The 24,962-nt window shown below is 52.7% G+C and overlaps 2 protein-coding genes and 1 pseudogene across 6 annotated transcripts; 2 read left to right on the top strand and 1 right to left on the bottom strand.

Moving 5' to 3' along the window:
- The first annotated feature begins 315 nt into the window (after positions 1 to 315).
- On the top strand, positions 316 to 11,190 carry LOC138822688 (lipid transferase CIDEC-like). 5 transcript variants are annotated; one of them, XM_070015510.1, is made up of 6 exons: positions 3,210 to 3,275; positions 4,651 to 4,728; positions 6,042 to 6,201; positions 9,105 to 9,263; positions 9,345 to 9,532; positions 10,631 to 11,190. In XM_070015510.1, the coding sequence occupies exons 1-6, from the start codon at positions 3,253 to 3,255 to the stop codon at positions 10,791 to 10,793; spliced, it is 771 nt and encodes a 256-aa protein (XP_069871611.1). In that variant the 5' UTR covers positions 3,210 to 3,252; the 3' UTR covers positions 10,794 to 11,190. The 5 variants fall into 5 exon arrangements, with proteins under 5 accessions (XP_069871614.1, XP_069871611.1, XP_069871610.1 ...); XM_070015509.1 differs by having other exon boundaries at positions 6,000 to 6,201; XM_070015514.1 differs by lacking the exon at positions 3,210 to 3,275 and adding an exon at positions 4,346 to 4,458 and having other exon boundaries at positions 6,000 to 6,201.
- Positions 11,191 to 15,131: 3,941 nt separating this feature from the next.
- LOC138822687 (transformer-2 protein homolog beta pseudogene) lies at positions 15,132 to 19,461 on the bottom strand (annotated as a pseudogene).
- Positions 19,462 to 19,565: 104 nt separating this feature from the next.
- Positions 19,566 to 22,846, top strand: LOC138822686 (mitochondrial mRNA pseudouridine synthase RPUSD3-like). Its single transcript, XM_070015508.1, has 9 exons — positions 19,566 to 19,666; positions 19,781 to 19,899; positions 20,248 to 20,292; positions 20,381 to 20,474; positions 20,986 to 21,093; positions 21,179 to 21,263; positions 21,419 to 21,542; positions 21,732 to 21,871; positions 22,578 to 22,846. Exons 1-9 carry the CDS (start codon positions 19,566 to 19,568, stop codon positions 22,767 to 22,769), a joined length of 1,008 nt encoding a protein of 335 aa, XP_069871609.1. The 3' UTR covers positions 22,770 to 22,846.
- Positions 22,847 to 24,962: the final 2,116 nt, after the last annotated feature.

Genomic DNA, 24,962 nt, shown 5'->3' with positions numbered 1-24,962 from the left:
AGCGAAGAGAAAGCATGAACCTCACAGTAAGGAAACCTGGCGCATGCTCGTTCAGACAAGCGACCAAAGTTACCTAAACCAATGCTATGCCACACTGACACCTTGATACCTCGTGGTACACTGAGTTCAAATCCCAGTACTGCAACCCAGCTTTGCATCTGTGAAATCCCTGCACAAACACCCCAAAACCCTATACCCAAACTCAGGAACTCTGCAAGACAACTGGACTGGGCTCTTTGGAAATGTGAAGGCCATGAAAGAAAAAAAAAATCCAAATAAAACTATCTGTAAAGGAAAAAAGTAGAACCGTGGGGGTGGAGCGCAGTGAGTAATGGTGAGTGTGTTTAATGAGTACAGAGTTTGCTTGGGATGATGAAAGAAATCCAGAAGTGGATGGTGTAGACTGTTAGAAGAACTGAAAAACTTCAGTGTGACTGCTACTTTCAAAGTTACTTGGGAGCTGGGAAGGTGGCTCAGTTGTAGAGTGCTTGCCTAGCTGGGTTCCATTCCTCAATACCACATACACAGAAAAAGCTGGAAGTGGTACTGTGGCTCAAGTGGTAGATCGCTAACCTTGAGCAAAAGACACTTAGGGACAGTGTCCAGGCCCCAGGCCTGGCAAAAGAAAAAAAAAACGTTACTTGGGAGGTTGATCCCAAACTCCTAGGTTTAAGTAATACTCCTGTCCCAGCCTCAGGTTGGGACTACAGTATGTACCACTGCATCTGACTTACATCTCTTATTATGTGCTGGGGCTAGGGTTTGAGCTCAGGGCCTGGGTGATAGCCCTAACCTTTTGTACTCAAAGCTAGAGCTCTACCACTTAAGCCACAACGCCACATCTGGCCTTTTGGTGGCTAATTGGAGAGTCTCATGGACTCTTCTTCCTGTGCTGCCTTTGACCCATGATCCTTAGATTTCGGCCTCCTGCGTAGTTAGGATTACAGGCATGGCCCACTGGTGCCTGGTAATCCCTTAGTTTTTCTGCTTAAGGAAGTTGCTCTACCTCTTAAACCACAATTCCACATCTAGGGTTTTTTTCTGGTTAATTGAAGAGTCTCCTAGACTTTTCTGCCAGGATTAGTTTTGAACCATAATCCTCAGATTTCAGTCTTCTGAGTAGCCAGGATTACAGGCGTGAGCCAAAGGCGCCTGGCTTCACGTTTTTGGTGCCTACCTTCTGTGCTGCACTTTGTCCATCAGCGCTGGCCTGTTCTGAGTCATCCCCTGGCCTCTTTATCATGGCCCAGCCTGTACTCACAGAATGTTCAATACATGCTGAGGCCTGAATGGCCCGGGGACGGGTGACCCTTTCCCCAGTGCTTCTTCCCTGAAGTGTTCTGCTGTGCTTCCCTCCTGGCTCCTGGTCAGCCTGAAGGATAAGCTACTTAGGTTCCTGTTGCTTCAGCCTGCTGGTTCCTTTCTCAAACACTATGCACTGGTGCTTTGCTTTGCTTGAATGGTACCTCTAAGACTTCAAACCTGTCTCAGAGCTAAATCCAAGCCAGTTCTTGCTGCAGTCATTTAATATAATATCACCTTGTTTTGTTTTGTTTTTAATTTTTATTTGCCTGTGGAGGGGCTTGCTGTCCTTTAAAGGCTTAGCACTCTTACTACTTGAGCCACACCACCACGTCTAGCTTTTTCTGAGTGGATAATTGGAGATAAGGATCTCACAGACTTTCCTGCTCCAGCTGGCTTCAAATGGCCATCCTCAGATCTCAGCCTCCTTAGTAGTTACAATTACAGGTGTGAGTCACCAACGCCCAGCTAAGATATAATTTATATAACACATAATTCACCTAACTAACCAAGTGCTAGTGGTACACACCTGTAATCCTAGCTACTGAAGAGTGAGATCTAAACCAGTTTAGGCAGGAAAGGCTCTTATCTCCAGTTAATCACCAGAAAAATTGGAAGTGGCGCTATGTCAAAATGGTAGAGCACTAATCTTGAGGGAAGACCCTCAGGGACAGTGCTCAGGCCTTGAGTTCAAGTTCTATGACTGATATATAAAATAAAAATAAAAATTGCCGGGGCTGGGAAGGTGGCTCAGTGGTAGAGTGCTTGCCTTGCATGCCTGAGGCCCTGGGTTTGATTCCTCCGCACCACATAAGCAGAAAAAAAAAAAAAAAAGCCTGAAGTGGCACTGTAGCTCAAGTGGTAGAGCACTAGCTTTGAGCTGAAGAGCTGAGGAACAGCGCCCAGGCCCAGAGTTCAGGCCCCTGGACCAACAAAAATAAATAAATAAATAAATAAAAAGATTATGTGACTTACCAAAATAGATATATGGATGTAAGTTTTCATTTCTCTTAAGGATGTGTGTGTTAATTTCTTCTATTATTCATTAAATATATAATCAATAATACAATCACCTCTATTGTATGTGAGTTGGAAAGACTTTACTTCGATTGTCACTAATTCTCACTATAACTGCATAGAAAACAGGAGCCAGAGCCAGGCCCTGATGGCTCTCACCTCTAATCCTAGCTACATAGAAGGCTGAGACCTGAGGATCAAGGTTTGAAGCCAGCCCAGGAAGGAAAGTTCAAGAGACTCTTATCTCCAATTAACCACCAAAGAGCTGGAAGTAGAGTTGTGGCTTAAATAGTATATAGAATGCTAACTTCAAGTGAAAAAGCTCAGGGACAGCTCCCAGGCCCCGAGTTCAAGCCCTAAGACTAGCATACCACATATACACACAGACACAGAGAGGCAGACAGAGAGACAGACAGGCAGACAGACAGACAGACAGACAGACAGACAGACAGACAGACAGACAGACACACACACACACACACACACACACACACACACACACACTAAATAACAGTAACAACAGCAAAAACAAAACAAAAAAACAACAACCCAGGAATGGTACAAATGAGACAAGCTAGGGTTCCCAGAAGTAAAGCAACTCAGATCAGCGCCAGGGGCCAGTCTGGGGTGGAGCGAGCTGGGAGCAGAGCCCACAAGTTGCTTTCTGTGCCCTCTTGCCTGATATCCTGGTGGGCTGTGCCCCTTTGCCAAGCTGTGGAAATATGCCTTCTTCCCTCCTTTCAGGCATTTCCGGAAGGCAGGCTGGCCTGCAACCCCCCAGGGAGCCCCTGGACCCCTGCTCTTTTCCCTAGCTGGGGCTGAAGGCCAGGGGAGTGGCTTCACGGGAGCTGGAATATAATGGCAGGAGGGGGCCAGGGCTGGCGCTGGCTCTGCGGTTGAGGAGGAGGCTGTGAGGGGGAGGTGAGGCATTGGATGCCTTTGGTCCTAGAGAGCAGGTATGGCGATGCTCCACAGAGTTGTGTCAGGGATGAAGAATGAGTGAACCCGGAGCAAGTGGAGGGCGAAGAGGGGAAGAGGGCCTTCTGCCTCTGTGGGGGCCACCTGGGGGAACCCCAAGTTGTGAGGAGGAGAGCAGTGATTTTGCCTGACTAGCCAGGGGGCTTCTGTTCCCTGCTCCCTGCTTTGTTGCGCTCCCCATGCTAGGGCAGAGAAGAGGAAGAGCCGCAGCTGAAACCCGGGCCAGGCCGGTGGCTAGCAAGGCAGGATGGCGCGCTCATTCTGAACATCCTCTAAAAGGCTTTCCAAAGAATCAGAAGCTGTGAAACTGGGCTTGGGGACAGCAAACTTTGAGCTCTGAGTCAGAGCAAGGCGTTGCAGGTGGAGGCAGCTGGCCGTGCGGAGGGTTGACAGCTGTGTGATTTAGGGAAAAAAAATAGTAGCAGGTGAGAGCTAGGGTTTCCTGCCAGGCCCATACTGTCCAGTGTGAATGCTGGAAGCCAAAAGCCACCATGGTTATTCGTGTGTGTGTGTGTGTGTGTGTGTGCACGCTCGCATGCACATGTGTACTGGGACTTGTACTCAGAGCCTAGGCCCGGCCTTTTAGCTTTTCCTGTAAAGGCTAGCACTCTACCACTTGAGCCACAGCTCCACTTCTGGCTTTTTGGTGGTTAATTAGAGATAAGAGTCTTACAGCTTCTTCTGTCTGAGCTGGCTATGAAATGAGATCCTCAGCTCTCAGCTTCCTGAGTAGCTAGGATTAGAGGCGTGAGTCACCTGCACCTGGCCACTGTGGCTATTTAAATTAGTTCAAATTCCAGAAATATCACCAAGCCAGCTTCTTAGTCCTATTTATTAGCCACCGTTCACAGGCTCAATAGCCACACGCAGTTGATAGCGTCTGGGTTGGGGGGAGCACAAATCTGCAATACTTCGGTCATCACAGAAGGTTCTCTGGGCCAGTAGGAAGTCTCAGGGGGCTTGATTGCTCAAGGAGCCATGGCAGAGAGCAGTTGAAGGCTCAGAAGTCTAGGTGGCCATGGTAACTCCAGAATGACAAGGGGCGTGACTCACTGCCAGCCAGTGCAAAGTGGACTCTGCCCCTGGGGACGGGGGCGAGGCCTCAGCTGGACTTAGACGTCGGGCTCAGTGTGACCAGTGCCAGCGTCAGAGAGACATGGAGTGAGTGCAGCCGAGCGTGAGCTGGGGGGGGGGGGGTCCAGCTCACTCATAGTTGGCGTTGGGGTGGGGGCAGCAGAGAAGGGCTGGGAAGCTGCGGGACATTTCAGAAGAGAGACCAAGTCAGGAGCTTGCTAGATGGCAAAACAGTCCCTCCTATCCTACCCTAACCAGCTCCTTCGGCCTCCCTCCCAGGTCCAATGCGGTCCAACTGAAAAGGATGGAATACGCCATGAAGTCCCTGAGCCTTCTGTACCCCAAGTCCTTATGCAGGTGAGGAAGCCAAGGGCAGAAGGGAAGGGGAGGCCTCTGAGCAGGCGCTTAGACCTCCTTACTCCTTGGGACTCTGACTCAGGAGATCTGGAGTAGAGCCTAAGCCTGTAATCCTGACCCACAGGAAGTGCACACTGCCCCTCTCCCACCCCTCTCCATGCCGGACGGGCTAGGTGGGCTCTGTGCTGGCTGCTTTCAGTCCTGATCTCATGGGAGACAAGAATTATTGGCCCACATGAATAGACAGGGAAGCCCAGGCACCGAGCGGAGCACCCAGTCTCTCTTTCTCCTCCCTCCCCTCCCCCCCCCCCCCCCGAGAGTTTCATGGAAGCCAGTCACTGCTGGCTCACACCTGTAATCCTAGCTGCTTATGAGACTGAGATCTGAGGGTTGAGGTTCAAAGCTAGGCAAGAAAGACTATGAGACTCATATCCAATTAACCACCAAAAAAGCCAGAAGTAGAGCTATGGCTCAAATGGTAGAGCTCTAACCTTGAGTACAAAAGCTCAGGGACAGGGCTCAGGCCCTGAGTTCAAGCACGCTCTCTCTCTATCTGTCTCTCTGTCTCTGTCTGTCTCTCTGTCTGTCTGTCTGTCTGTCTGTCTGTCTGTCTGTCTGTCTCTCTCTCTCTCTCTCTCTCTCTCTCTCTCTCTCACACACACACACACACACACACACACACACACAGTCTCATGGACTTTCCTGCCTGGACTGGCTTTGAACCATGATCCTCAGATCTCAGCCTCTAGAGTAGCTAGGGTTATAGGTGTGAGCCAGTGGTGCCCCCAAATACCCCCCTTTACAGGTGAGATAAGACTAGGAGAGGAAGTGGGTATGGGGGAGGGGTGGGCCTCATCACCTTGCTCATGGCATTAGACATGTGGCTCCCTCCCACTAAGCCCTACCCAGGACTAGGGAATGAGAATCTGCCTGGGCAGGTGACTTGAACGCCATCACCGGGCAGTGGAAGTGTTCTGGGCGGCTCTGAGTCAGCGGCCCAGAGCGTGAGGAGATGCAGGGTAAAGCCAGCCTGGGGGCTGGGAATGTGGCTTAGTGGTAGAGTGCTTGCCTAGCATGCATGAAGCCCTGGGTTCCATTCCTCAGTACCACATACACAGAAAAAGCCAGAAGTAGCACTGTGGCTCAAGTGGTAGAGTGCTAGCCTTGAGCAAAAGAATCTGTGCCCAGGCCCTGAGTTCAAGCCCCAAAACTGGCAAAAAAAAAAAAAAAAAAAAAGCCTGGTGTGTGAGGGGCACTGATGTCCACCGCAGCCGCAGCCGCAGCGAGCTCAGCAGACGTTCCAAACTCCCCAGGCACGTGGCCGTGAGCACCGCGGTGGTGACCCAGCAGTTGCTGTCAGAACCCAGCCAGGAAGCCCGGAGGGCCCCGGCCCGGCCCTGCAGAGTGAGCTCCGCAGATCGGAAAGTGCGCAAAGGCCTCATGGCCCGCAGCTTGGAGGATCTCCTCCGCAAGGTGAGCCTCAGCTGAGAGCGGGCCTTGTGTGTGCTTTGTGTGCCCTGGGATTCTGCAAGGAAACAGGGTCAGGCCTTAAATGGTGAAAGGTTCCCCTGCGGTGCCAGACCCAATGCAGCCGGAGTGCTTGGACCACTGTCTGATGGAAGGGCCAGGTCTGCAAGGTGACGGGGCGGGCAGTTGGCTGATCTGTCAGGTATCTGGAACGGAAGAGGAAGACGAGGACCACCATGGCATCTGTATGAGACTGAGGTTATTTACTAGTGCTGAGGTTGCTGCAGACTTCACCAGTGAGACAGCTTTCCACTCAGCATCGGGGCAAATCCAGATGGTAGATGCAGGCTGCCGTTGGAGAGAAAAGGAGACACACAAAATTGATGGCTGATGGGCATTATGCTTCTTTTGGTGGTGATGAAAATGTGGTGAAATTAGATAGTGGTTGCACAACTTTTTTGGGGGGGGGCGGTCCTTAGCTGAAGGTTAGCACCTTACCACTTGAGCCACAGCACCACTTCTGGCTTTTTCTGTGGTTAATTGGTGATAAAAGTCTCATGGACTTTCCTGCCAGGGCTGGCTTCAAACTATGATCCTTAGATCTCAGCCTCCTGAGCAGCTAGGATTACAGGCACGAGCCACTGACACCTGCACAACTTTTTTTTTTTTTTTTTTGTCAGTCCTGGGTCTTGAACTCTGGGCCTGGGCCCTATCTCTGAGCTCTTCATCTCAAGGCAAGTGCTTTACCACTTGAATCACAGCACCAGTTCCTGTTTTCTGGTGGTTAATTGGAGATAAGAGTCTCATGGACTTTCCGGTCCAGGCTAGCTTTGAACTGTGATCCTCTGATCTCAGCCTTCTGAGTAGCTAGGATTACAGGTGTGAGCCACTGGTGCCCCACCTGCAAACTTTTTTTATCTGAGTGTGTGCCAGTACTGGGGCTTGAACCCAGGCTACACACTTTCACTTAGCTTCTTTTCCTTCCTTCCTTCCTTCCTTTCTTCCTTCTTTCCTTCCTTGCTTCCTTTTATTTTTCTCTCTCCTTTCTTCCTCCCTCTCTCTCTTGCTCCCTTCCTTTCTCCCTTGTTCCCTCCCCCTCCTCTTTCTGGTAGTGGGGCTTAAACTCAACCTGGACCTCCAATTTTGAGGTGGTTAATTAGAAATAAGTCTTAGGCTGGGAAGGTGGCTCAGTGATAGAGTGCTTGCCTTGCAATGCATGAGGCCCTGGGTTCGATTCCTCAGCACCACATAAGCAGAAATAATCCTGAAATGGCGCTGTGGCTCCAGTGGTAGAGCCCTCGCCTTGAGCTGAAGAGCTGAGGGACAGCGCCCAGGCCCAGAGTTCAGGCCCCATGACTGACAAAATAAAGATAAAATAAAGGTCTCATGGGTTTTCTCATCCCTGCCTAGGATGGCTTTGAACTGAAATCCTCAGATCTCAGGCTTGAGCCGCTGGCACCCAGATTAGCTTTATTTCTGCTCAAGGCTGTTGTTGTAACACTTGAACCACACCTCTACTTGGTTGGGTTTGTTTTTGTTTTTGTTTTTTGCTGGTTAGTTGAAAATAAGAGTCTCTCAGACATGTCTGCCTGGGCTGGCTTGGAACTGAGATCTGAAGATATCAGTCTCTTGAGTAGTTAATTGGCATTTAGCTTGCACAGCTCTTTGAATATGCTTTTAAAAAAAGCATTGAAAAAAATTTAAAAAGCATTGAATTATATACTTAAAACGCGTGAATTTATGGCATGTTATTTACCTCAATAGCTTTGGTTGTGGGGCTTGAACTCTGGGTCTGGGCGCTGTCCCTCAGCTCTTCAGCTCAAGGCTAGCACTCTACCACTTGAGCCACAGCACCACTTCCAGCTTTTTCTGTTTATGTGGTGCTGAGGAATCAAACCCAGGGCCTCATGCATGTGAGGCAAGCACTCTACCACCGAGCCACCTCCCAATCCCTTAACAGATTCTTTTTGGTCAGTCATGGGGCTTGAACTTAGGGCCTGGGTGCTGTCCCTGAGCCTTTTTTGGCTCAAGGTTAGTGCTCTACCACTTGAGTCATAGTACCACTTTGCTTTTGGTGTTAATTGGAGATAAGACTCTTATGAAGCCGGGCACCTGTGGCTCACATTTGTAATCCTAGCTACTCAGGAGGCTGAGATCAGAGGCTTGCACGTTGAAACCCTCCCAGGCAGAAAAGTTTCCATGAGACTCTTATCTTCAATTAACCACTCAAAAACCAGAAGTGGTGCTATGGCTTACGTGGTAGGGAACTAGCCTTGAGCACAAAGAGGCTCAAGGACAGTGCTCAAGCTCCACAACTGACAAAAAAAAAAAAAAAAAAAAAAGTCTCATGGGCTTTCCTGCCTGGGCTGTCTTCCAACCACGATCCTCAGATCTCAGCCTCCTGAGTAGCTAAGATTATAGGCATGAGTCACTGGTGCCCAACTTCTCAAATTTTTTGGGGGGGGGAGTGGCTTGAACTCAAGCCTGGGTGCTGTTCCTGAGCTTTTTTGTTCAAGGCTAGTACTACCAGTTTGAGCCACAGTACCACCTCCAGTATTCTGGTGGCTAATTGGAGATAAGAGTCTCAAGACTTTCTTGCCTGTGCTGGCTTTGAACAGAGATCCTCAGATCTCAGCCTCCTGAGTAGCTAGGATTACAGGCGTGAGTCCTCAGCACTCAATTAATTTAAAAGCTGCAGGTGACTGTTGGATTATTAGCAGGCTCTGTAGGTATTAAGAGCCAACTCGAGAAGGGTGGGTAGGGTCCCACAGTAAACAGCTGGGGCCAGTGCCATCCCTGGGTCCCAGTGCTTTTGATCTTCCCCTGGCAGCAGAAGTGATAGCAGGTCCCCCGTAAGAGCTCTGTGGTCCTCTGGGGATGGCCAGACCCTCACTACTCCGATTCCTCAGGTCCGGGATGTCTTCAAGCTGAAAGGCAAATCCTTCACCTTGGTGCTGGAGGAAGATGGCACCATTGTGGAGACAGAAGAGTATTTCCAGGCCCTGGCAGGAGACACAGTGTTCATGATCCTCCAAAAGGGGCAGAGATGGCAGCCCCAGGCAGGGCAGGTGAGATCCTTTCTGTGCAGGGGGAGGCTCAGAGCTTGGAAATCACTGAGGGCTGCTAACCACTCGTTTGTCTGGCACCAGGGGACTAGGTACCAACTGGCCCACTCTCAGGAGCCTGACAAGAAGATTGATGTGGCCCGTGTAACCTTTGACCTGTATAAGCTGAATCCACAGGACTTCATTGGCTGCCTGAATGTGAAGGCAACTCTCTATAACTCGTACTCCTTGTCCTATGATCTCCACTGCTACAAGGCCAAGCGGATTGTGAAGTTAGTAGCTTGGGATGAGCTGGGTGGGGTGGGGGTAGGGTGGGGTAGAAGGCAAAGGCAGAGTCTCTGTTGGTTCACTTGGAGCGGACACTGTCTGGGACAGAGTGTCATGAAGGGAAAGGCCATGTTATGTAAATTACTTTGGTTGGCCTGAAGGAGGACATAAAAGACTTGGTAGGGTACTGCTTGATGAGTTATGCCTGTAATCCTAGCTACTCAGGAGGCTGAGATTCAAGGATCACAGTTCAAAGCCAGCCTGGGCAGGAAAGTCCACGAGATTCTTACCTCCAATTAACCAGCAAAATGCCAGAAGCAGAACTGTGGCTCAAGTGGTAGAGTGCCAGCCTTGAGCAAGAGGCCTTTGAATTCAAGCCTTGGTATTGGCACCTAAAAACAAGAACAACAAAAACCTTATGAGGCCATCTTTTTTTTTGGTTAGTCATAGGGCTTGAACTCAGGGCCTGAGCACTGTCCCTGAGCTTTTCGCTCAAGTCTAGTGCTCTATCATAGCTATACTGAGTTTTTTTGTTGTTCTTTTGCGTTTGGTGGTTAGTTAGAGATAAGTCTCACAGGGGCTGGGGGTTTAGTCCAGCGGAAGGGCGCCCGCCTGGCGCGCCCAAGGCCCTGGGTTCGGTTCTCAGCCCTAGTTTAAAAAAAAAAAAAAAAAAGACATATAAAGCTACAAAAGACCAAAAAAAAAAAAACAACAACAAGGTAACGAGATAAGTCTCACAGACTTTCCTGCCCAGGCTGGCATTGGACCTCCATCCACAGATCTCAGCTTCTTGAGTTGCCAGGATTACAGGCATGAGCCACTGGCACCAAGCGAAGCTGGGATATCTTGGTGAAGACAGCCATCTTAGTCAAGTTGGCTGTGGATGCAGTCCTAGCGGCTGGGGGAAGCCAGCCCCTGCTCTGCCTGTGCATTGCTCTAAAATAAGGGAGTGGTTTAGGTGTCCCATCTCTGTGGTGTTCAGACCATCACTAAGCCCAGGTGACCCCAATTCCTATAGGTTGGCATGGCACTGTGAAGGCATTTGGAGGGGCACAAGAAGGGTTATTCGCCGTCTTTCTGACCCGTGTCGTGGTTTCTCCCAGGGAAATGCTTCGCTGGGTGCTCTTCAGCATGCAGACCACAGGCCACCTGCTGCTGGGCACCTCTACTTACATGCAACAGTTCCTGGATGCCACGGAAGAGGCCCAGCCCGCCAAGGCCAAGGCGCCCTCCCTCGTCCCTGCCTGTCTGAAGATACTGCAATGAAGGCCCAAGCCCTTGGAGGCCTGCCCCAGCCAGAGGCTCAGCCAGAACCCTGTGCTCGACTGGTCGCACCCACAAGCCTGGCAGCTAAACAGCTTACCTCCCCGCCCCCCCCCCCCCCCCCCCTGCACAGGACGGTGGAGGCAGAAGGCAGGTCTGGAACCTGGGCGGGCTGACTGATGAAACTCCAGTTCCGAGCCTGACCCAGCTCCTTCCTCCCTGCCTCAGGTCATTTAGCTGATGAAGGTGGGTCACGGGCACGCTATGATGATGTCACGTTCACATGCAGCGCTTTCATTCCACTCTCTCCTTCTTGCTCTCTGCCCAGAATGCTCAAATGACTTGTTGAGCCACTAATGTACGGTACTGCAGAGTTTGCAATAAATTATTTATGCTGATACATCTCTTGTGTTTTTTTTCTTTCTGTCCTGGGGCTTGCACTCCGGCACTGTCCCTGAGCTCTTTTGCAAGGCTAGTGCTCTACCACTTTGAGACAAAGAGCCACTTCTAGTTTTCTGGTGATTAACTGGAGATAAGAGTCTCACACTCTTTCCTGCCCAGACTAGCTCTGAACTGCGATCCTCAGATCTCAGCCTCCACAGTAGCTAGGATGACAGGCGTGAGCCTCCAGCACCCGGCTTCTGAGGGGAGGGCTAAGGGAGGAAGAGAGGAATCTGTTCTCAAACCATTCGCTATTATAGGAAATAGTACCTTTCTACAGAGTCCAAGTTAATTTTAGAAGTCTGCTGGAAAATAGAAAAAAAAATGTCTGTTGAATTTGAGACCTGTGCTAACACTCTACCACTTGAGCCACAGCACCACTTACAGTTTTCTGGTGGTTTATTGGAGATAAGTCTCACGGACGTTCCTGTCAGGGCTGGTTTTGAACCGTGATCCTCAGATCTCAGCCTCCTGAGTAGCTAGAATGACAGGCGTGAGCCACTGGCACCTGGGTGAATTCATTTTTCGAATTCTTCAGTGTTACTTTTTTTTTTTTTTTTTGAGGAAAGGAGAGGGCTTGAACTCAGGGCCTGGGCACTATCCCTGAGCTTTTTTGCTCAAGGTTAGTGCTCTGCCACTTGAACTACAGCTGAACTTCCGGCTTTTTGGTGGTTTATTGGAAATAGTCTCACAAACTTTCCTGCCTATGCTGACTTGAAGTGCGATCCTCAAATCTCAGCCTCTGGAGTAGCTAGGATTATTGGCATAAGCCACTAGCACCTGGTTCATTCCTGAGCTTTTGTCCCTAACCCAAGTGCTCTACCACTTGACCCACAGCTCTACTTCCAGCTTTTGGTGAGTAGAGATAGTCATACAGACTTTTCTGCACCAGTTTACTTTAAACCAGGATCCTCAGATCTCAGCCTTGAAGGAGTTAGGATTACAAATGTGTCACCAGTACCCAGCTTCAGTATCAAAACTTGCAATAACACAATTTGTAATATTTTGGTGGGAAAATACCAGTCAAGCTACAAGGCCATTAACCAATGCCCAATATTAGCTTGCTAGACTGCCTCGCTTTCATGCTCAAGACCTCTGGACCTCAAGACTGCGAAGTGAGCTATTAGCAGCAGTGGAGCACTGGCCTAGCCCTCCTCAAAGTGAGCTCCAAAGAGGATTAGTATCTCATCAGTGCATCAACAGCCAGCTCACAGAAGCCAAACACGGAAGGCTGGCCTGGTAGGTGGCTGTGCTTTGGTCTGCAATCCTCAATTTCAAAACTTGTATTACTTCATAACTCCTACTATAAAACCTATTTGGACTGTGTTAATGCTGAAACAAAGGGCTGGGTTGCCCAAGCTGGAAAGCTACTGCCCGCAGCCAATGTGGCAAGAGCAGCCAAGACCAGCTGAGGAGCATTTGCCACAGCTCCACTTCAAACTCAGCTTTTTGCTCAGTTTGACTTTCTTGCCGAGGCTGGGCCGTCTGGAACCTCCATTCCCAGATCTCAAGCCTCCTGAGTAGCTTAGCATTACAAGCCTGAGCCACTGGCACCCCAGCTGAAAACACCTTCTATTCTGGGCTGTTCTGCACTTACAGTTGTTGCTGGAGACTGGCTTGGGGCCAGGCTGGCTCCAAGGAAGCAGGTTGCCTGGCCAGAGGGCATGATGTTTGCATTATTTCTGTTCTACCCCTGCTGAAGCTGTGGCCTAGCAGCTCCTGAGACGGAGGTGATGCAAGCTGGTTCTGTCCTCAGGGCCCCTCTGCCTAAGGACCGGAGATTCCCTAATGAGTCTGTGGTGACTGACCACGGCCGGCTGGGACGGGGCCCCCTCAGCCCAGGGAAAATATAGTTCTTCCTTTTCTTCCAGGAAAGAAGGCCCAGAGGAGTGAGAAGTCATCCCGGGATGGACACAGGGAAGTGTTGCCATTTAGTAGGGAGGGAAACTGCCCAAGAACATGAGGCAGAGCCCCAGGAGGACCAGTAGCTGGCCCAAATAGGAAAATGGCCTTTCCTGGGGCCAGAACTGCCAAGAGGGGTGTGCTGTAGTTAGGGGCCTCAGTGTCTTCTCAAGCTGGTAACGAGGTGAACAGGAGGCCTTAGGATTCTAAACTAAGGGACTTTGGACAAAACAGTCCTACACTCAAGATGGGAGTCTCAACCCCTGGCAGGGCTGAGGTGAGGTTTATTAGCAGAGCACTTGCTTGCCTAGCACGCTCAGGCCTTGAGTCACAACTCTAGTACCGCCCCTCATAAAAAGAACACACTTGCATTTTTGTTAAAAATTTCACCACCCTCCCGTTTTTGTGCATTTAAATATGATTTGAATCTATGGTTCCTCTTCTTTGCAGAAGGGGGGATTGACTCTAAATCATTATGTTAATACTAGGCAAGCACTCTACCATTAAGATCTATATCCTGGGGCTGGGAAGGTGGCTCAGTGGTTGTGTTTGCCTTGCATATATGAGGCCCGGGGTTTGATTCCTCAGCACCACCTAAGCAGAAAAAGCCAGAGTGGCACTGTGGCTCAAGTGGTAGAGTGCTAGCTTTGGGCTTAAGAGCTGAGGGACAGCGCCCAGGCCCAGAGTTCAAGCCCCATGACTGAGGGGTGGGGTGGAATATATGTCCCTAGCCGGATGTCAGTGGCTCACGCCTGTAATCCTAACTATACAAAGGCTAAGATCTGAGGATCTTGGTTCAAAACTGAAGTGGTGCTGTGGCTCAAAGTGGTAGAGCAGCTGGGAAGGTGGCTCAGTGGTAGAGTGCTTGCCTTGCAATTCCTCAGCACCACATAAAGCAAAAAGAAAAAAGTGGGAAGTGGCACTGTGGCTCAAGTGGTAGAGCACTAGACTTGAGCTGAGGGACAGCACCCAGGCCCAGAGATCAGGCCCTATGACCAGACCCAAAAAAAAAAAAAAAAAGTGGTAGAGCACTAGCCTTGAGCTGAAGAGCTCAAATCTACAGTTAAATCCCCAAATCTACAATTAAAAATACATAAGCCAAGGGCCAGTGACTAACCTCTGAATCCTAGCTCCTGGGAGGATGAAAGTGGAAGGATCACAATTTGAGGCCAACCTGATCATGTGCTTGAGAGCCCTTCTCCATGAATAGCTGGGCCTGGTAGAGTGTACCTGTCCTCCGAGCTGGGATGAGATCTGGGAACATTATGGCTCCAGAAGAACCTGAGAATAAGTCTTTTGAGACTCCATCTCAATGCAAAGAAGCTGGGTATGGTGGTACCTGTCGCTCATCCCAGCTATGGTGAGAAACAAATATTAGGATCATGGTGCCAGACCCTAACCTCAAAAATAGCGAGTTAAAGGGATGGAGGCATGGCTCAACAGTAGAGTACCTAACTAGCAAGCATGAAATCTTGAGTTTGGACCCCAGTAGTGCCAAAAAAATAAAACAAGTCTTCAGGGGCAGTGCCTTCATGTAGTCTTGAGAACTTGAGGAACAAGTGCGTATCTGTGAAATAAATTACTTGTGGAAATTAGCTGGAGTTAACACTAGCTTTGAGAAACAAACAGCCCTTTTAAGGTGGGTGTCAGAGGTTCACGCCTGTACTCCTAGCTCCACAGGAGGCTGAGATATGAGGACTGTAGTTCAAAAGCAGCCTGAGCAGAAAAGTTCCCGTGAGACTCTTTATCTCCAATAAACTACTAAAAAAAAAGCGGGAAGTGGCACTGTGGCTCAAGTGGTAAAGTGCTACTTGAGCCACAGTGCCACTTCCCGCTTTTTTTTTCACAAAGAGGCTCAGGGACCCCACTCAGGCCCAGCATTCAAGCCCTAGGATGGGGGAGGGGCAACAAAAAAGAGCTCGTTTAAGGCATATGATCCACAATTCTTCTCTTGTTCCCCGCCATATACACAAATTACATAGAGACTCACAAACCCACTTTTACATAAGCATTACGCATTTGCTGTATTGAAAAGATTTTTAGTTCCAATACTAGCAGTACAGAGTTACAGAGAAAAAAAAATATAAAGGCTACAGAGCGTATTTTTAAAACTTATTTGCAGGTATGTTAAATATGGTATGTTATGTATTGGAGGAAAACGGGTACTTTTGTCTTTGAATTTACTACTGACAATTTTCTGTGAATAGTTCTGTGCTAAGCATTGATATGCTAGAAAGAAAGCAACTATTCATCCTGGCTTTTTGCCTTTTGGTAACGTATTTACACACAGGCCTCAATGTTGAGAAGATCGAGGACTCGGTAGAAAAACGTTTTACACCAAGTTTGTACGACAGAAATTTCTCAGCAGTCAAAGTAAAAGAAAACAAAAACATGCAAACCATACTTTTCTGAAAACACTAAACTTAAAGCAAGCAGCGAAGCACACAAATGCAGAATGAAAAGAGCCTTTTCCCCTTCAACCAAAAGTAGTTACTTCCTTACTAATTTCACTAGGCGCTGTTCACTTTTCAAACAGGAGACGATTTTTTTTTCTTAAAAAAAAAAAAAAACACAACAAAACTGTCCCAAGATTTCGCAGCTCTACGGCAGGTTTCAGAAAGTCTTCCACTCGGTGCTTCAGTAGCGCGGGGGTGAGTAGGACGGAGATCTGGACCTCGAGGTGTACCTGCCGTGGGTGTAGTAGGGAGAAGGTGACCGCCTTCTGTACACGGGCTCCCGGTCTTGGGCTCTCCACCCCCCGCCCCGGTACGATCTGCCGTAGTATTCTCTGCCGTAGTATTCTCGATCGTCAGAGCCGCGATCGTAGCCTCGGTCGTAATAATCCCAGCGCCGGTAGCCGCCATAGGTAGGTCTTCCCATGTAAATCCCCGGTGTTGGGGTATGCGGTCTCTTCGTGATGGAGAAATCCACTCTGATCCTCCGCCCGGCGAGCTCCATGCCGTTGGCGCGCTCTTTTGCCTCCTTGGCGTCGTCTACGCTTTCAAAATACACGAAGGCGAACCCTCTGGAACGCCCGGACTGCTGGTCGTACACCACGGACACGTCGGCGATGGCGCCGTACTTGGAGAACACCTCCCTCAGATCCCGCTCGGTGGTGTACAGGCTCAAGCCGAACACGCCCAGGCAACAGTTGGGGTCGGGGTCCTCCCGATTCCCGCCGTGGCGCCTCTGCGAGGACGGCGAGGGGGAGCGGCTGGGGCTGCGCCGTCTTCCGCGGTCTCGACTGTAGTCCCTGCCGCTGGATCGCTGGCGGGAGCGGGGCGGGGATCGCGACCTGGAGAACCGCCGCCGGGAGCCCCGCGGGCACCGGGGCCGGGACTGGGACCGGGAGCGGGACCTGGCCGGGGAGCGGCCCGCGGCTTTCCGGGGGGCCGGGGCGCTTCCACTTCCGGAAGCCGAGCGGGATTCCCGCTCGTCGTCGTCGAACATCCGCTCTCCGCTGTCGCTCATGACTCCGGCCCGCCCTCGTCGCCGCTCGCCGGGCTTCAAGCCTGCAAAAACATGTCGGTCACAGTGTTTATAACCATCTTCCCCTCGGCCATGGGGACAAGGAAGCGTCGGACGGGGGACAGAGGAGGAAAGGCTAATCGCGCTCACGGTTTCAGGCCATCATGGCGGGGAGCAGCTACCGTCACGGCCGGACAGGAAGCAGACGAGGCTTAACAGGAAGGACTCAGGACCATATCTAGTCCACGAGGCCACACCCACGTGACTCACCTCCTCCAATCAAACCCCAGCTTCCTTAGTCCCACCACCGCCTTAGTTTATGCAAATTTGGGATCCTGGGCTGGGGGCGTGGCTAACATGGCGGACGGCTTCCCCAGAGACCAGGCCCCAGGACTATCACCAAAATGCAAAACAAAACCAATAAAGACTGAACCGTCCCTGGATTAGTCACTTGTTAGATCTGGGTCCTCAGGAGCCAATCCAGTTCGAACAAGCCTTCTCTGACAACAACAAAAGTATGCTCTGCTGGGCTGAGAATGTGGCTGAGTGGTAGAGTGCTTGCTTAGCATGCATGAAGTCCAGGGTTCGATTCCTCAGTACTACACACACAGAAAAGGCCAGAAGTAGCGCTGTGGTTCAAGTGCTAGCCTTGAGCTTCCTGAAGCTCAGGGACAGTGCCCAGGCCCTGAGTTCAAGCCCCAGGACTGGCAAAACAAAAGTAAAAACATCTAAGTATGCTCTCCTAAGCTTTTCAATCCAATTAAGTAGGCAACATTAACCATCACAATTTTTCTGTTGCTATAACCAGGGCTGTGGGAGCAGCCCAGTGGTAGGGTACTGGCCCTGGATTCCCTCCTCAGCCCTGAGACAGTAAAAAGAAAAACTACAATAAAAAAAATCCTAAAACGGGGCTGGGAAGGTGGCTCAGTGGTAGAGCGCTTGCCTTGCATGCCTGAGGCCCTGGGTTCGATTCCTCAGCACCACATAAGCAAAAAGAAAAAAGCCAGAAGTGGTGCTGTGGCTCAAGTGGTAGAGCGCTAGCCTTGAGTGAAGAGCTAAGGGACAGCGCCCAGGCCCAGAGTTCAGGGCCCAGGATCGGACACCCCCCCCCCAAAAAAAAAATCCTAAAACTCGATCATTTATAAACAATTTATGTGTCATATTCTAGAGCCTTAGAAGAGACACACTTTTAACCAAGAGATAACTCCAAGAGGAAAAAGTGAGAGTATGTGTGTACATATACTTCACACAGTCTAGTAACTTTTACTCTTTTGTACGTTGAGATTGAGTCACACCAACTTAAAAGATGTATGTTCCCTCCTTCCCCCCATATACTGGCTGGAGGTTGGAATGGAAGGCCTCAGGAATTCTAACTTTACCCCACCCCCTTTTTTCTGATTGGTTGTGCATCTTGAACACAAGGCCTGGGTGCTGTCCTGAGCACTTTTTGCTCAAGGCTAGCACTCCACCACTTTGAACCACAGCACCACTTCATGGACTTTCCTGCCCTGGCTGGCTTTGAACCACGATCCTCAGATCTCAGCCTCTTGAGTAGGTGGGATTACAGGTGTGTGCCACCGGTGGTCGGCTCTTTCGGTTTGTTTTTAGATTAAGGCTTTGGGAATTCTGCCAGGGCTAGCTTCAAATTCCGATCTCCTGCCTGTGGCCGCCCTACTGAGAGGTGCATTTCCTTTAAAGCACCACCTGCTACGGGCCACTTCCATGTTACTAGATGCAGAGGGCCTTGCCCTTTTTTTGGAGGGTGGGGGGTGAGAGTGTTCTGGCACTTGAGCTCAGGGCCTGGGCTCTCTACCACTTGGGCCTCTTCATTCACTTTCCTGCCTAGGTTGGCTTTGAACTCTATTCTCAGATCTCAGCCTGGAGGGCGCGTAGGTAGGATTATAGGATTACGGTGTGAGCTACTGGCACTCGGCAGGCTTTGTGTTTGTTGTTTCCTTTCTTTTCTTGCGCCGACCCCTGGGCTACAGTAACTCAGGGCCTGGGTGCTGTTGCCGAACTTCTTTTGCTAAAGGCCGGCCCCTTACCCTTGGAGCCACAGCTCTACTTCCGGCTTTGGGGGCCAGTTTACTGGAGACAAGTAGTCCCAGCTGAGGGCGAGGGCTGCGGCCCGCCCCACCAGGCCCAAGTTGGCCCTGCACGTGATCTTCACCCAGCAGAGCACAGAATCCATTTTGTTCGCCGTCTCGCGTCCGCACCGCTCCGCACCCCTTTGTTGTCGTGGGCATGCGAGGGAGGGGCGGCGCGGGGGCTTGAACCCGGGGCCTGGCTGGCTCGGGCGCGCGGCACGGCCTGCGCCGGGCCTCCGGGTCCCTCGGGGGCTCCCGGTGGGCTCCTCCCACCGCCGTGGACGGCGGGGCGTGCGCGGCGCCCGGGCCGGCGGACCCCCCCCCCCCCCCGCCGAGCGCCGCCCACCACGCCGCGCGCCCGCGGCTTCCCGCCTCGCTCGGCCGAGGCCGGCGGCGGCCGGGCCCCCCCCGCCCCGCGCCCCGCGCCGGGGGGCCCGGCGAGCGGGTCGGGGCCCGCGCGGGCGCCGGGCCGGACGCGCCTTTGTCCCGCTCGGGCCGGCCGGCGCGGGCGCCGGGGCCGCGGGCCGCTGCCCATCCACTCACTTGCTTCACAGGACTGTGCACGCCGACGGCCGCAAGTCCGAAACTCCGCGGAAGTGGAGGGGAAACTCCACCCTGCCCCGGCCTTTCCTGTTCCGGTCTTCTCCGAAGACCTGGAGCTCAGCCGGGGAGGAAGCCCGCTGCCTCAGTTTCCCCAAGAGCACGAGCACGAGTTTGCGCCTTTTCGTGCCGGGCCGCAGGCAAAGTCTCAACTACCCACGGCGGAGCCCCGCCCGCTCGGTCTACTGATTGACAGTCGGCTTGACCAATCGGAGCACCGCTGGTCAGAGCGGTGGGGGGGCCTTCCGGACGCATGCGCCCTGGCCTTGTTCCGGAGATGGGAGGCTTCCGGGTGTGGGGCCGGGTCTCGGGGGGCTGGCGCCGGGGGCCGGGGGTCTGCGCGCGGCTCCGGCACGCGGGCTTCGGCACCCGGGCCCGGTAATCACCGCCGCCCCGGCCTTGGTGAGGGGGGCGGGCCGGGTCCCCGCGCTGCGTCGTGGGGCCCCGAGTTCGACCCCGCGGCCCCATGGTTGCTCCGTCCACCTTTTCCAGGCGGCAGCCGCAGCCTCGGGGCGCGGACCCCGCGGGGGCCCCGGGCTGGCCGCGGCCGGGCGGCCTCGGGCGGGAGGAGCTGCTGGACGCGCTGCGGGCGGCCCTGCTGCGCCGGGAAGGTGAGGGGCCCGGGCCGGAGCCCCGCCGCCGCCGGGCCAGGCGTCGCCTCGGGGCTCTAGGAACTAGCGATCTCTGCCGGGAGACCCTGTGGTGGCGAGGCACTCACCGGGGACTCAGACCTCTCGGTGGCATTCGAGACAAGACACTAAGCAGCCTGAGCCCTGTGAGACGTAGGACAGCAAGTGCAAAGGCCCTGCGGTGGCAGTGAGCGGGGCTTATGTGAGGAGAGACGTCCACTGGGTTTACGCGAGGTTGGGGTTCACTGTGCTGAGCTGCGTGGGAAGGCGCTTTGTAAACTCACGGACGATTACTGTTGCTTTTGCTGATGTTTGTGTAATGTGTTTCAGGGCCTCTGGTGACATTGAACAAGCCAGCGGGGCTGCCCGTGTCAGGTAGGGGGTGTTGGGAGGTACTGACTGAGAGATGATGTCTCCAAGGGAGGGGTGGGGTGGGGATGAAGCTCTTTTTCCTCTTCTCTAGGAAAGCCAGGAGAGCTGACGTTGCAGTCGGTGCTGCCCGAACTGAGCCAGTCCCTGGGTACTAGGGAGCTCCACCTGGTGCGAGCACCTGGGAAGTAAGTGATGAGGGGGAGTGTAGAAAATTCACAGTGGAGCGCCTGCCCCTGGCACACAGTTGGCAATTGGCGCTCCCTGGGGGGCCAGGGCAAAACAAATAGAATGAACTACCCAACCTTGTTGGCTTGGGAGGGGAAACCTTGTTTCTCAGGAGGTCTGTGTTATGTATGGTTGTGGCATTACTGTTTGGTCTTGAGTGGAACAGTATTCCTTCTAAGGGGTGTTTGTGTGGGGGTTGGAGGGGAAGTGGGATTGGAGTTTAGGGCATGTGCTCTTGCTTGGCTTTCTCAAGTCTGGAGCTCTACCACTTGAGCCACATCTCCACGCCCAGCTTTTTTGCTAGCTAACTGGAGATGGAGTCTTTTCTGTCTGGGGTGGCTTTGAACCAGGATCCTCGCATCTCTGCTTCTCAAATAGGATCACAGGTGTAAGCCACCAGCATGCAGTGCCTAGGGGTCCCATTTTGTGAGTGGGCCCACAGCACGTTGTGTGGTTTGTCCCTTCTTCCAGGGAGCCTTCTGGGCTTGTACTACTCTCCAGTTGTCCCCAGACAGCGAGCCACCTGCAGAAGTTCTTTACCCACTGTAGGAGGGCCCAGAGGCCCACAGCTACCTACTGGTGAGCGGAGTTCGGAGAGGCTGTGGGGGCAGCGGGGAGTGGGGGTCCCGTGGGCCACCCTGTGACGTCTCATGCCCTTTCTCAGTGCCGTCACTGATGGCATCCCGAGCCACTCTGAGGGGAAGATCCGCGTGGCCCTGGCCCTGGCACACACTGATGGCGTCAGCCAGGTGAGTCGGGTGGGGAAGGGGGCTCTCCAATTCTGCCACCTTCCAGAGGAGTCTGGGGAGGGAGATGGGGGAGAGTGGCCCCCTGGGCCGGGCCGTCTTGCGGGTGCAGCTCTCAGGTGCGTAGGAACCTTGTCCAGGCTTGGCTGGCCCCACAGGGGGTTCCTGTCAAGTGCCCATCCCGAAAGGACATCACGGAAGGCGTCAGGAGGACCCTCAGCCGCTTCCGTGTCCTGGCCGCGGGCTCCGGCTGTGCCCTGGTGCAGCTGCAGCCACTGACAGGTGGGTCGGAGCTCTGGCCGGCTTTGGGGCACCGGCGGGAATGAAGACCGTCCTCCCTGTAGTTCAGCCAGCGCCACGATCTCACCCTCCTGCCTGCCCCATGCCCTCACTGCCCTTGTGCTTGGGGGAGGGGGAGGGACCGCCACGGGGGCGGGGGGCTGTCCACCATGTCCCGTCTTCTTCGCCCAGCGTTTCCCGATCAGCTGCAGGTACACATGGTGCTGCAGCTCTGTCCGGTGCTTGGGGACCATACGTACGCCGCGCGAGTGGGCACCGTCCTCGGCCAGCGCTTCCTCCTGCCAGTTGAGAATGCCAAGCCCCGGAGACAGGTGCCCAGGCCCATGCGCCTGCTTCCTTCCAGCATGGGGTGTGGTCCGGGTGCCCTCCTGGCTTCCTGCGCTCACTCCCCGTCTAGCTGTGTGGCTTGGGCCCGTCCTGCCCACGTGGCAAGCGGAAGCCCTGAAGCAGAGGGACTTCCAACAGCCCTCCCTACGCCCGCCCCTCAAGTCTGGGGTGTGTGGTAGGGTATTTCTCAATGCTCTGACCTTGAGCCCAAAGTACCGAGGTGCACTCCCCCTTCCCCCAGCGTGCAGTGTGATGAGTGGGAGAGGGTAGGGGCGGGCAGCCATGCAGGGACCCCGCCAGTTGAGAGGGCACGCTCTGTGGATGAAGATTTCACCTGCTGACACCGCCATCCCGGGACTACAGGTGTCATCCCATGACCTTGTCCAGCAGCAAGAAGGGCTAGACATGGTGTTTAGCTGTGTGGCCAGGAGGAAAGTGGTTTGGGAAGTTCCCAGCAAGCATCTGCTGCTGTGTGGGAATTAGTGTGCTCAGCCATGGTGTGTGTGTGTGTGTGTGTGTGTGTGTGTGTGTGTGTGTGTGTGTGTGTGTGTGTGTGTGTGTGTGTGTGTGTGTGTGTGTGTGTGTGTGTGTGTGTGTGTGTGTGTGTGTACAAGACAGCCGCACATGGGGAGAGGGGCTGGCCTCACGTCCCCTCGGCGCTCCATCTGCTGCCTTGGTTCTTCTGCTCAGGTCTTGGGTGACGCTCTGCTCCGCCGCCTCCGCCTCCCTCCCTCCCAGGCTGCCCCGCTGCCTCTGCACCTCCACCTGCACCGCCTTCTCCTCCCAGGCACCAGCCCCGCGGGCGCTCCGGTGGAGCTCGTGGCTCCCCTGCCCCCCTATTTCTCCAGGACTCTGCAGTGCCTGGGGCTCCCCGAGCCGTAGCCTTTCCACTGGTTCACTGTGTGGCGCTGGGCAAGTGGCTTCTCTGTGGATTTGAAATAATAAAAACTCCTACCTCAGGCTCTGCTTTGGCGGATTTGCTGGTAAAACAGATACTTTCCGTGGCCTGTGGTTTGCTCAGTTGTATTTGGTGGCTTCCTTTGAAAGCTGATCATTTTAATCATTTTCCCCCCCTCCTTTTGGTGCTAGTCCTGGGGCTTGAACTTGGGGTCTGGGTACTGAGTTTTGTTGCTCAAGGCTAGTGCTTTACTACTTGAGCTTTTTTTTTTTTTTTTTTTTAACCACTTTTGGTTTTTTGGTGTTTCCTTGGGGATGTGTCTTATGGACTGTCTTGCCCTAGCTGGCTTTTTGAAATGTGATCTTCAGATCTCAGCCTGGTGAGTAGAATTATAGTCATAAACCACCAGTGCCCAGCTCATTTTTTCTTTTTATTACATTGCCTTGGCTGGCTTCCACTCCTGGGCTCAAGAAGCGTTACTGCTGGGACTGCAGGAGTACACTACACTGCTGGCCTCTGTGGAATTAAGTACACTTGGTGATTTTCCAATGTGCCGCCAGCTCCACGGCCACCTCCTGAACTGCTTCCATCTTCCACAGCTGATTTCACACCCACCAGTCCTTATAGCCTGACTCGACAGTTCCCAGCCCCACATGACATTCTGGTTTTATCTCAAATTGACTAGGTTCACCATCTAAGTGAGATACTTATATTTTACTTTAAAAAATTGAAATAGGGCTGGGTTCCAGGGGCTCATGCCTGTTAGCTACTCAGACGGCTGAGATCTGATGATCCTGGTTCAAAGCCAGCCTGGGCTGGAAAGTCCATGAGACTTAACCTCAAATTAGCCACCAGAGCTGGGCACCAGTGGCTCACGTCCGTAATCCTAGCTACTCAGGAGGCTGAGATCTGAGGATGGAGGTTCAAAACCAGCCTGGGCAGGAAAGTCCGTGAAATTCTTATCTCCAGTAAACCACTAGAAAACTGGAAGTGGTGCTGTGGCTCAAGCGGTAGAGCGCTCACCTTGAGCTGAAGAGCTGAGGGACAGCGCCCAAGCCCAGTGTAAAAGCCCCACGACCGACCAAAAAAAAAAAGAACACATTACCTGAGCTACACCTACAAGCTTAGCAGTATGTTTATTTTTGTCGGTCGTGGGGCTTGAACTGGGCTTGGGCGCTTTCTCTGAGCTCTTCAGCTCAAAGCGAGCACTCTAGCACTTGAGCCACAGCGCCACTTCTGGATTTTTGGTGGTTTATTGGAGATGAGTCTCACGGACTTTGCTGCCAGGGCTGGCTTTGAACCACAATCCTCAGATTTTGACCTCCTAGGTAGCTAGAATTATAGGTGTGAACCACTGGTATCCAGCTTCTACCAGTCTTTCTGACAACGCACCCAGGGTATTTCTGTTTACCATGTCATGTGAGAAGGCTTTTTTTTTTTTTCTTCCAGTGCTGGGGATCAAACCCCAGGTCTCAAACATGCTAGGCAAGCACTCTGCCACTGAACCACACTGCCAGCATATTTGGGAGTTGGGTAGTAGTACTGGGGTTTGGACTTGGCTTCAAGCTTGCTAGGCAGGTGCTTTGCTTCGTAAGCCATTATACCAGGCTCTTTTGCTGTAAAGGGTCTTAACTTTTGGCCTGGGGTAATGTGGATCACGAGCCTCCTGTCTTTGCTTCCTGCAGTAGCTAACACAGAGGCCGATGCCACTCTCTCCAGCTTTTTCTGTTCCAGTCAGGTCTCAACCTTTGTGCCTGTGCTGGCCTAGAACCATGGTGTTCCCAGTCTTTGCTTCCTGAGTTGTTAGGGTTACATGTGTGGGCTGCCAACACAGCCCTGCTCTGCTTTGTAAGTTTTACCACAAAGCTGGTCACCCCTGTGACCAGCTTTGCTAATACATTCATTTCCATAAACTGCGGGAAAGACCTAGCACAACCTGAGTGGCTTAGAACAACAGAAACAGCTAGGTGCGGGTGGCTCATGCCTGTAATCCTCACTACCCAGGAGGCTGAGATCTGAGGATCGTGGTTCAAACCCTCCTAGGCAGGAAAGTCCCAGAGATTTTTTTTTTGGGGGGGGAGGGTCTGGTTATGGGGCCTGAACTCTGGGCCTGGGCGCTGTCCCTCAGCTCTTCAGCTCAAGGCTAGCGCTCTATTACTTGAGCCACAGCGCCACTC

Source organism: Dipodomys merriami, unplaced genomic scaffold, assembly GCF_024711535.1.
Source record: "Dipodomys merriami isolate MVZ:Mamm:240054 unplaced genomic scaffold, mDipMer1.0.p SCAF_114, whole genome shotgun sequence".
Classification (NCBI taxonomy): domain Eukaryota; kingdom Metazoa; phylum Chordata; class Mammalia; order Rodentia; family Heteromyidae; genus Dipodomys; species Dipodomys merriami.
Note: the sequence above shows the minus strand (reverse complement) of the source record. Positions and strands in the feature narration are given on the sequence as shown.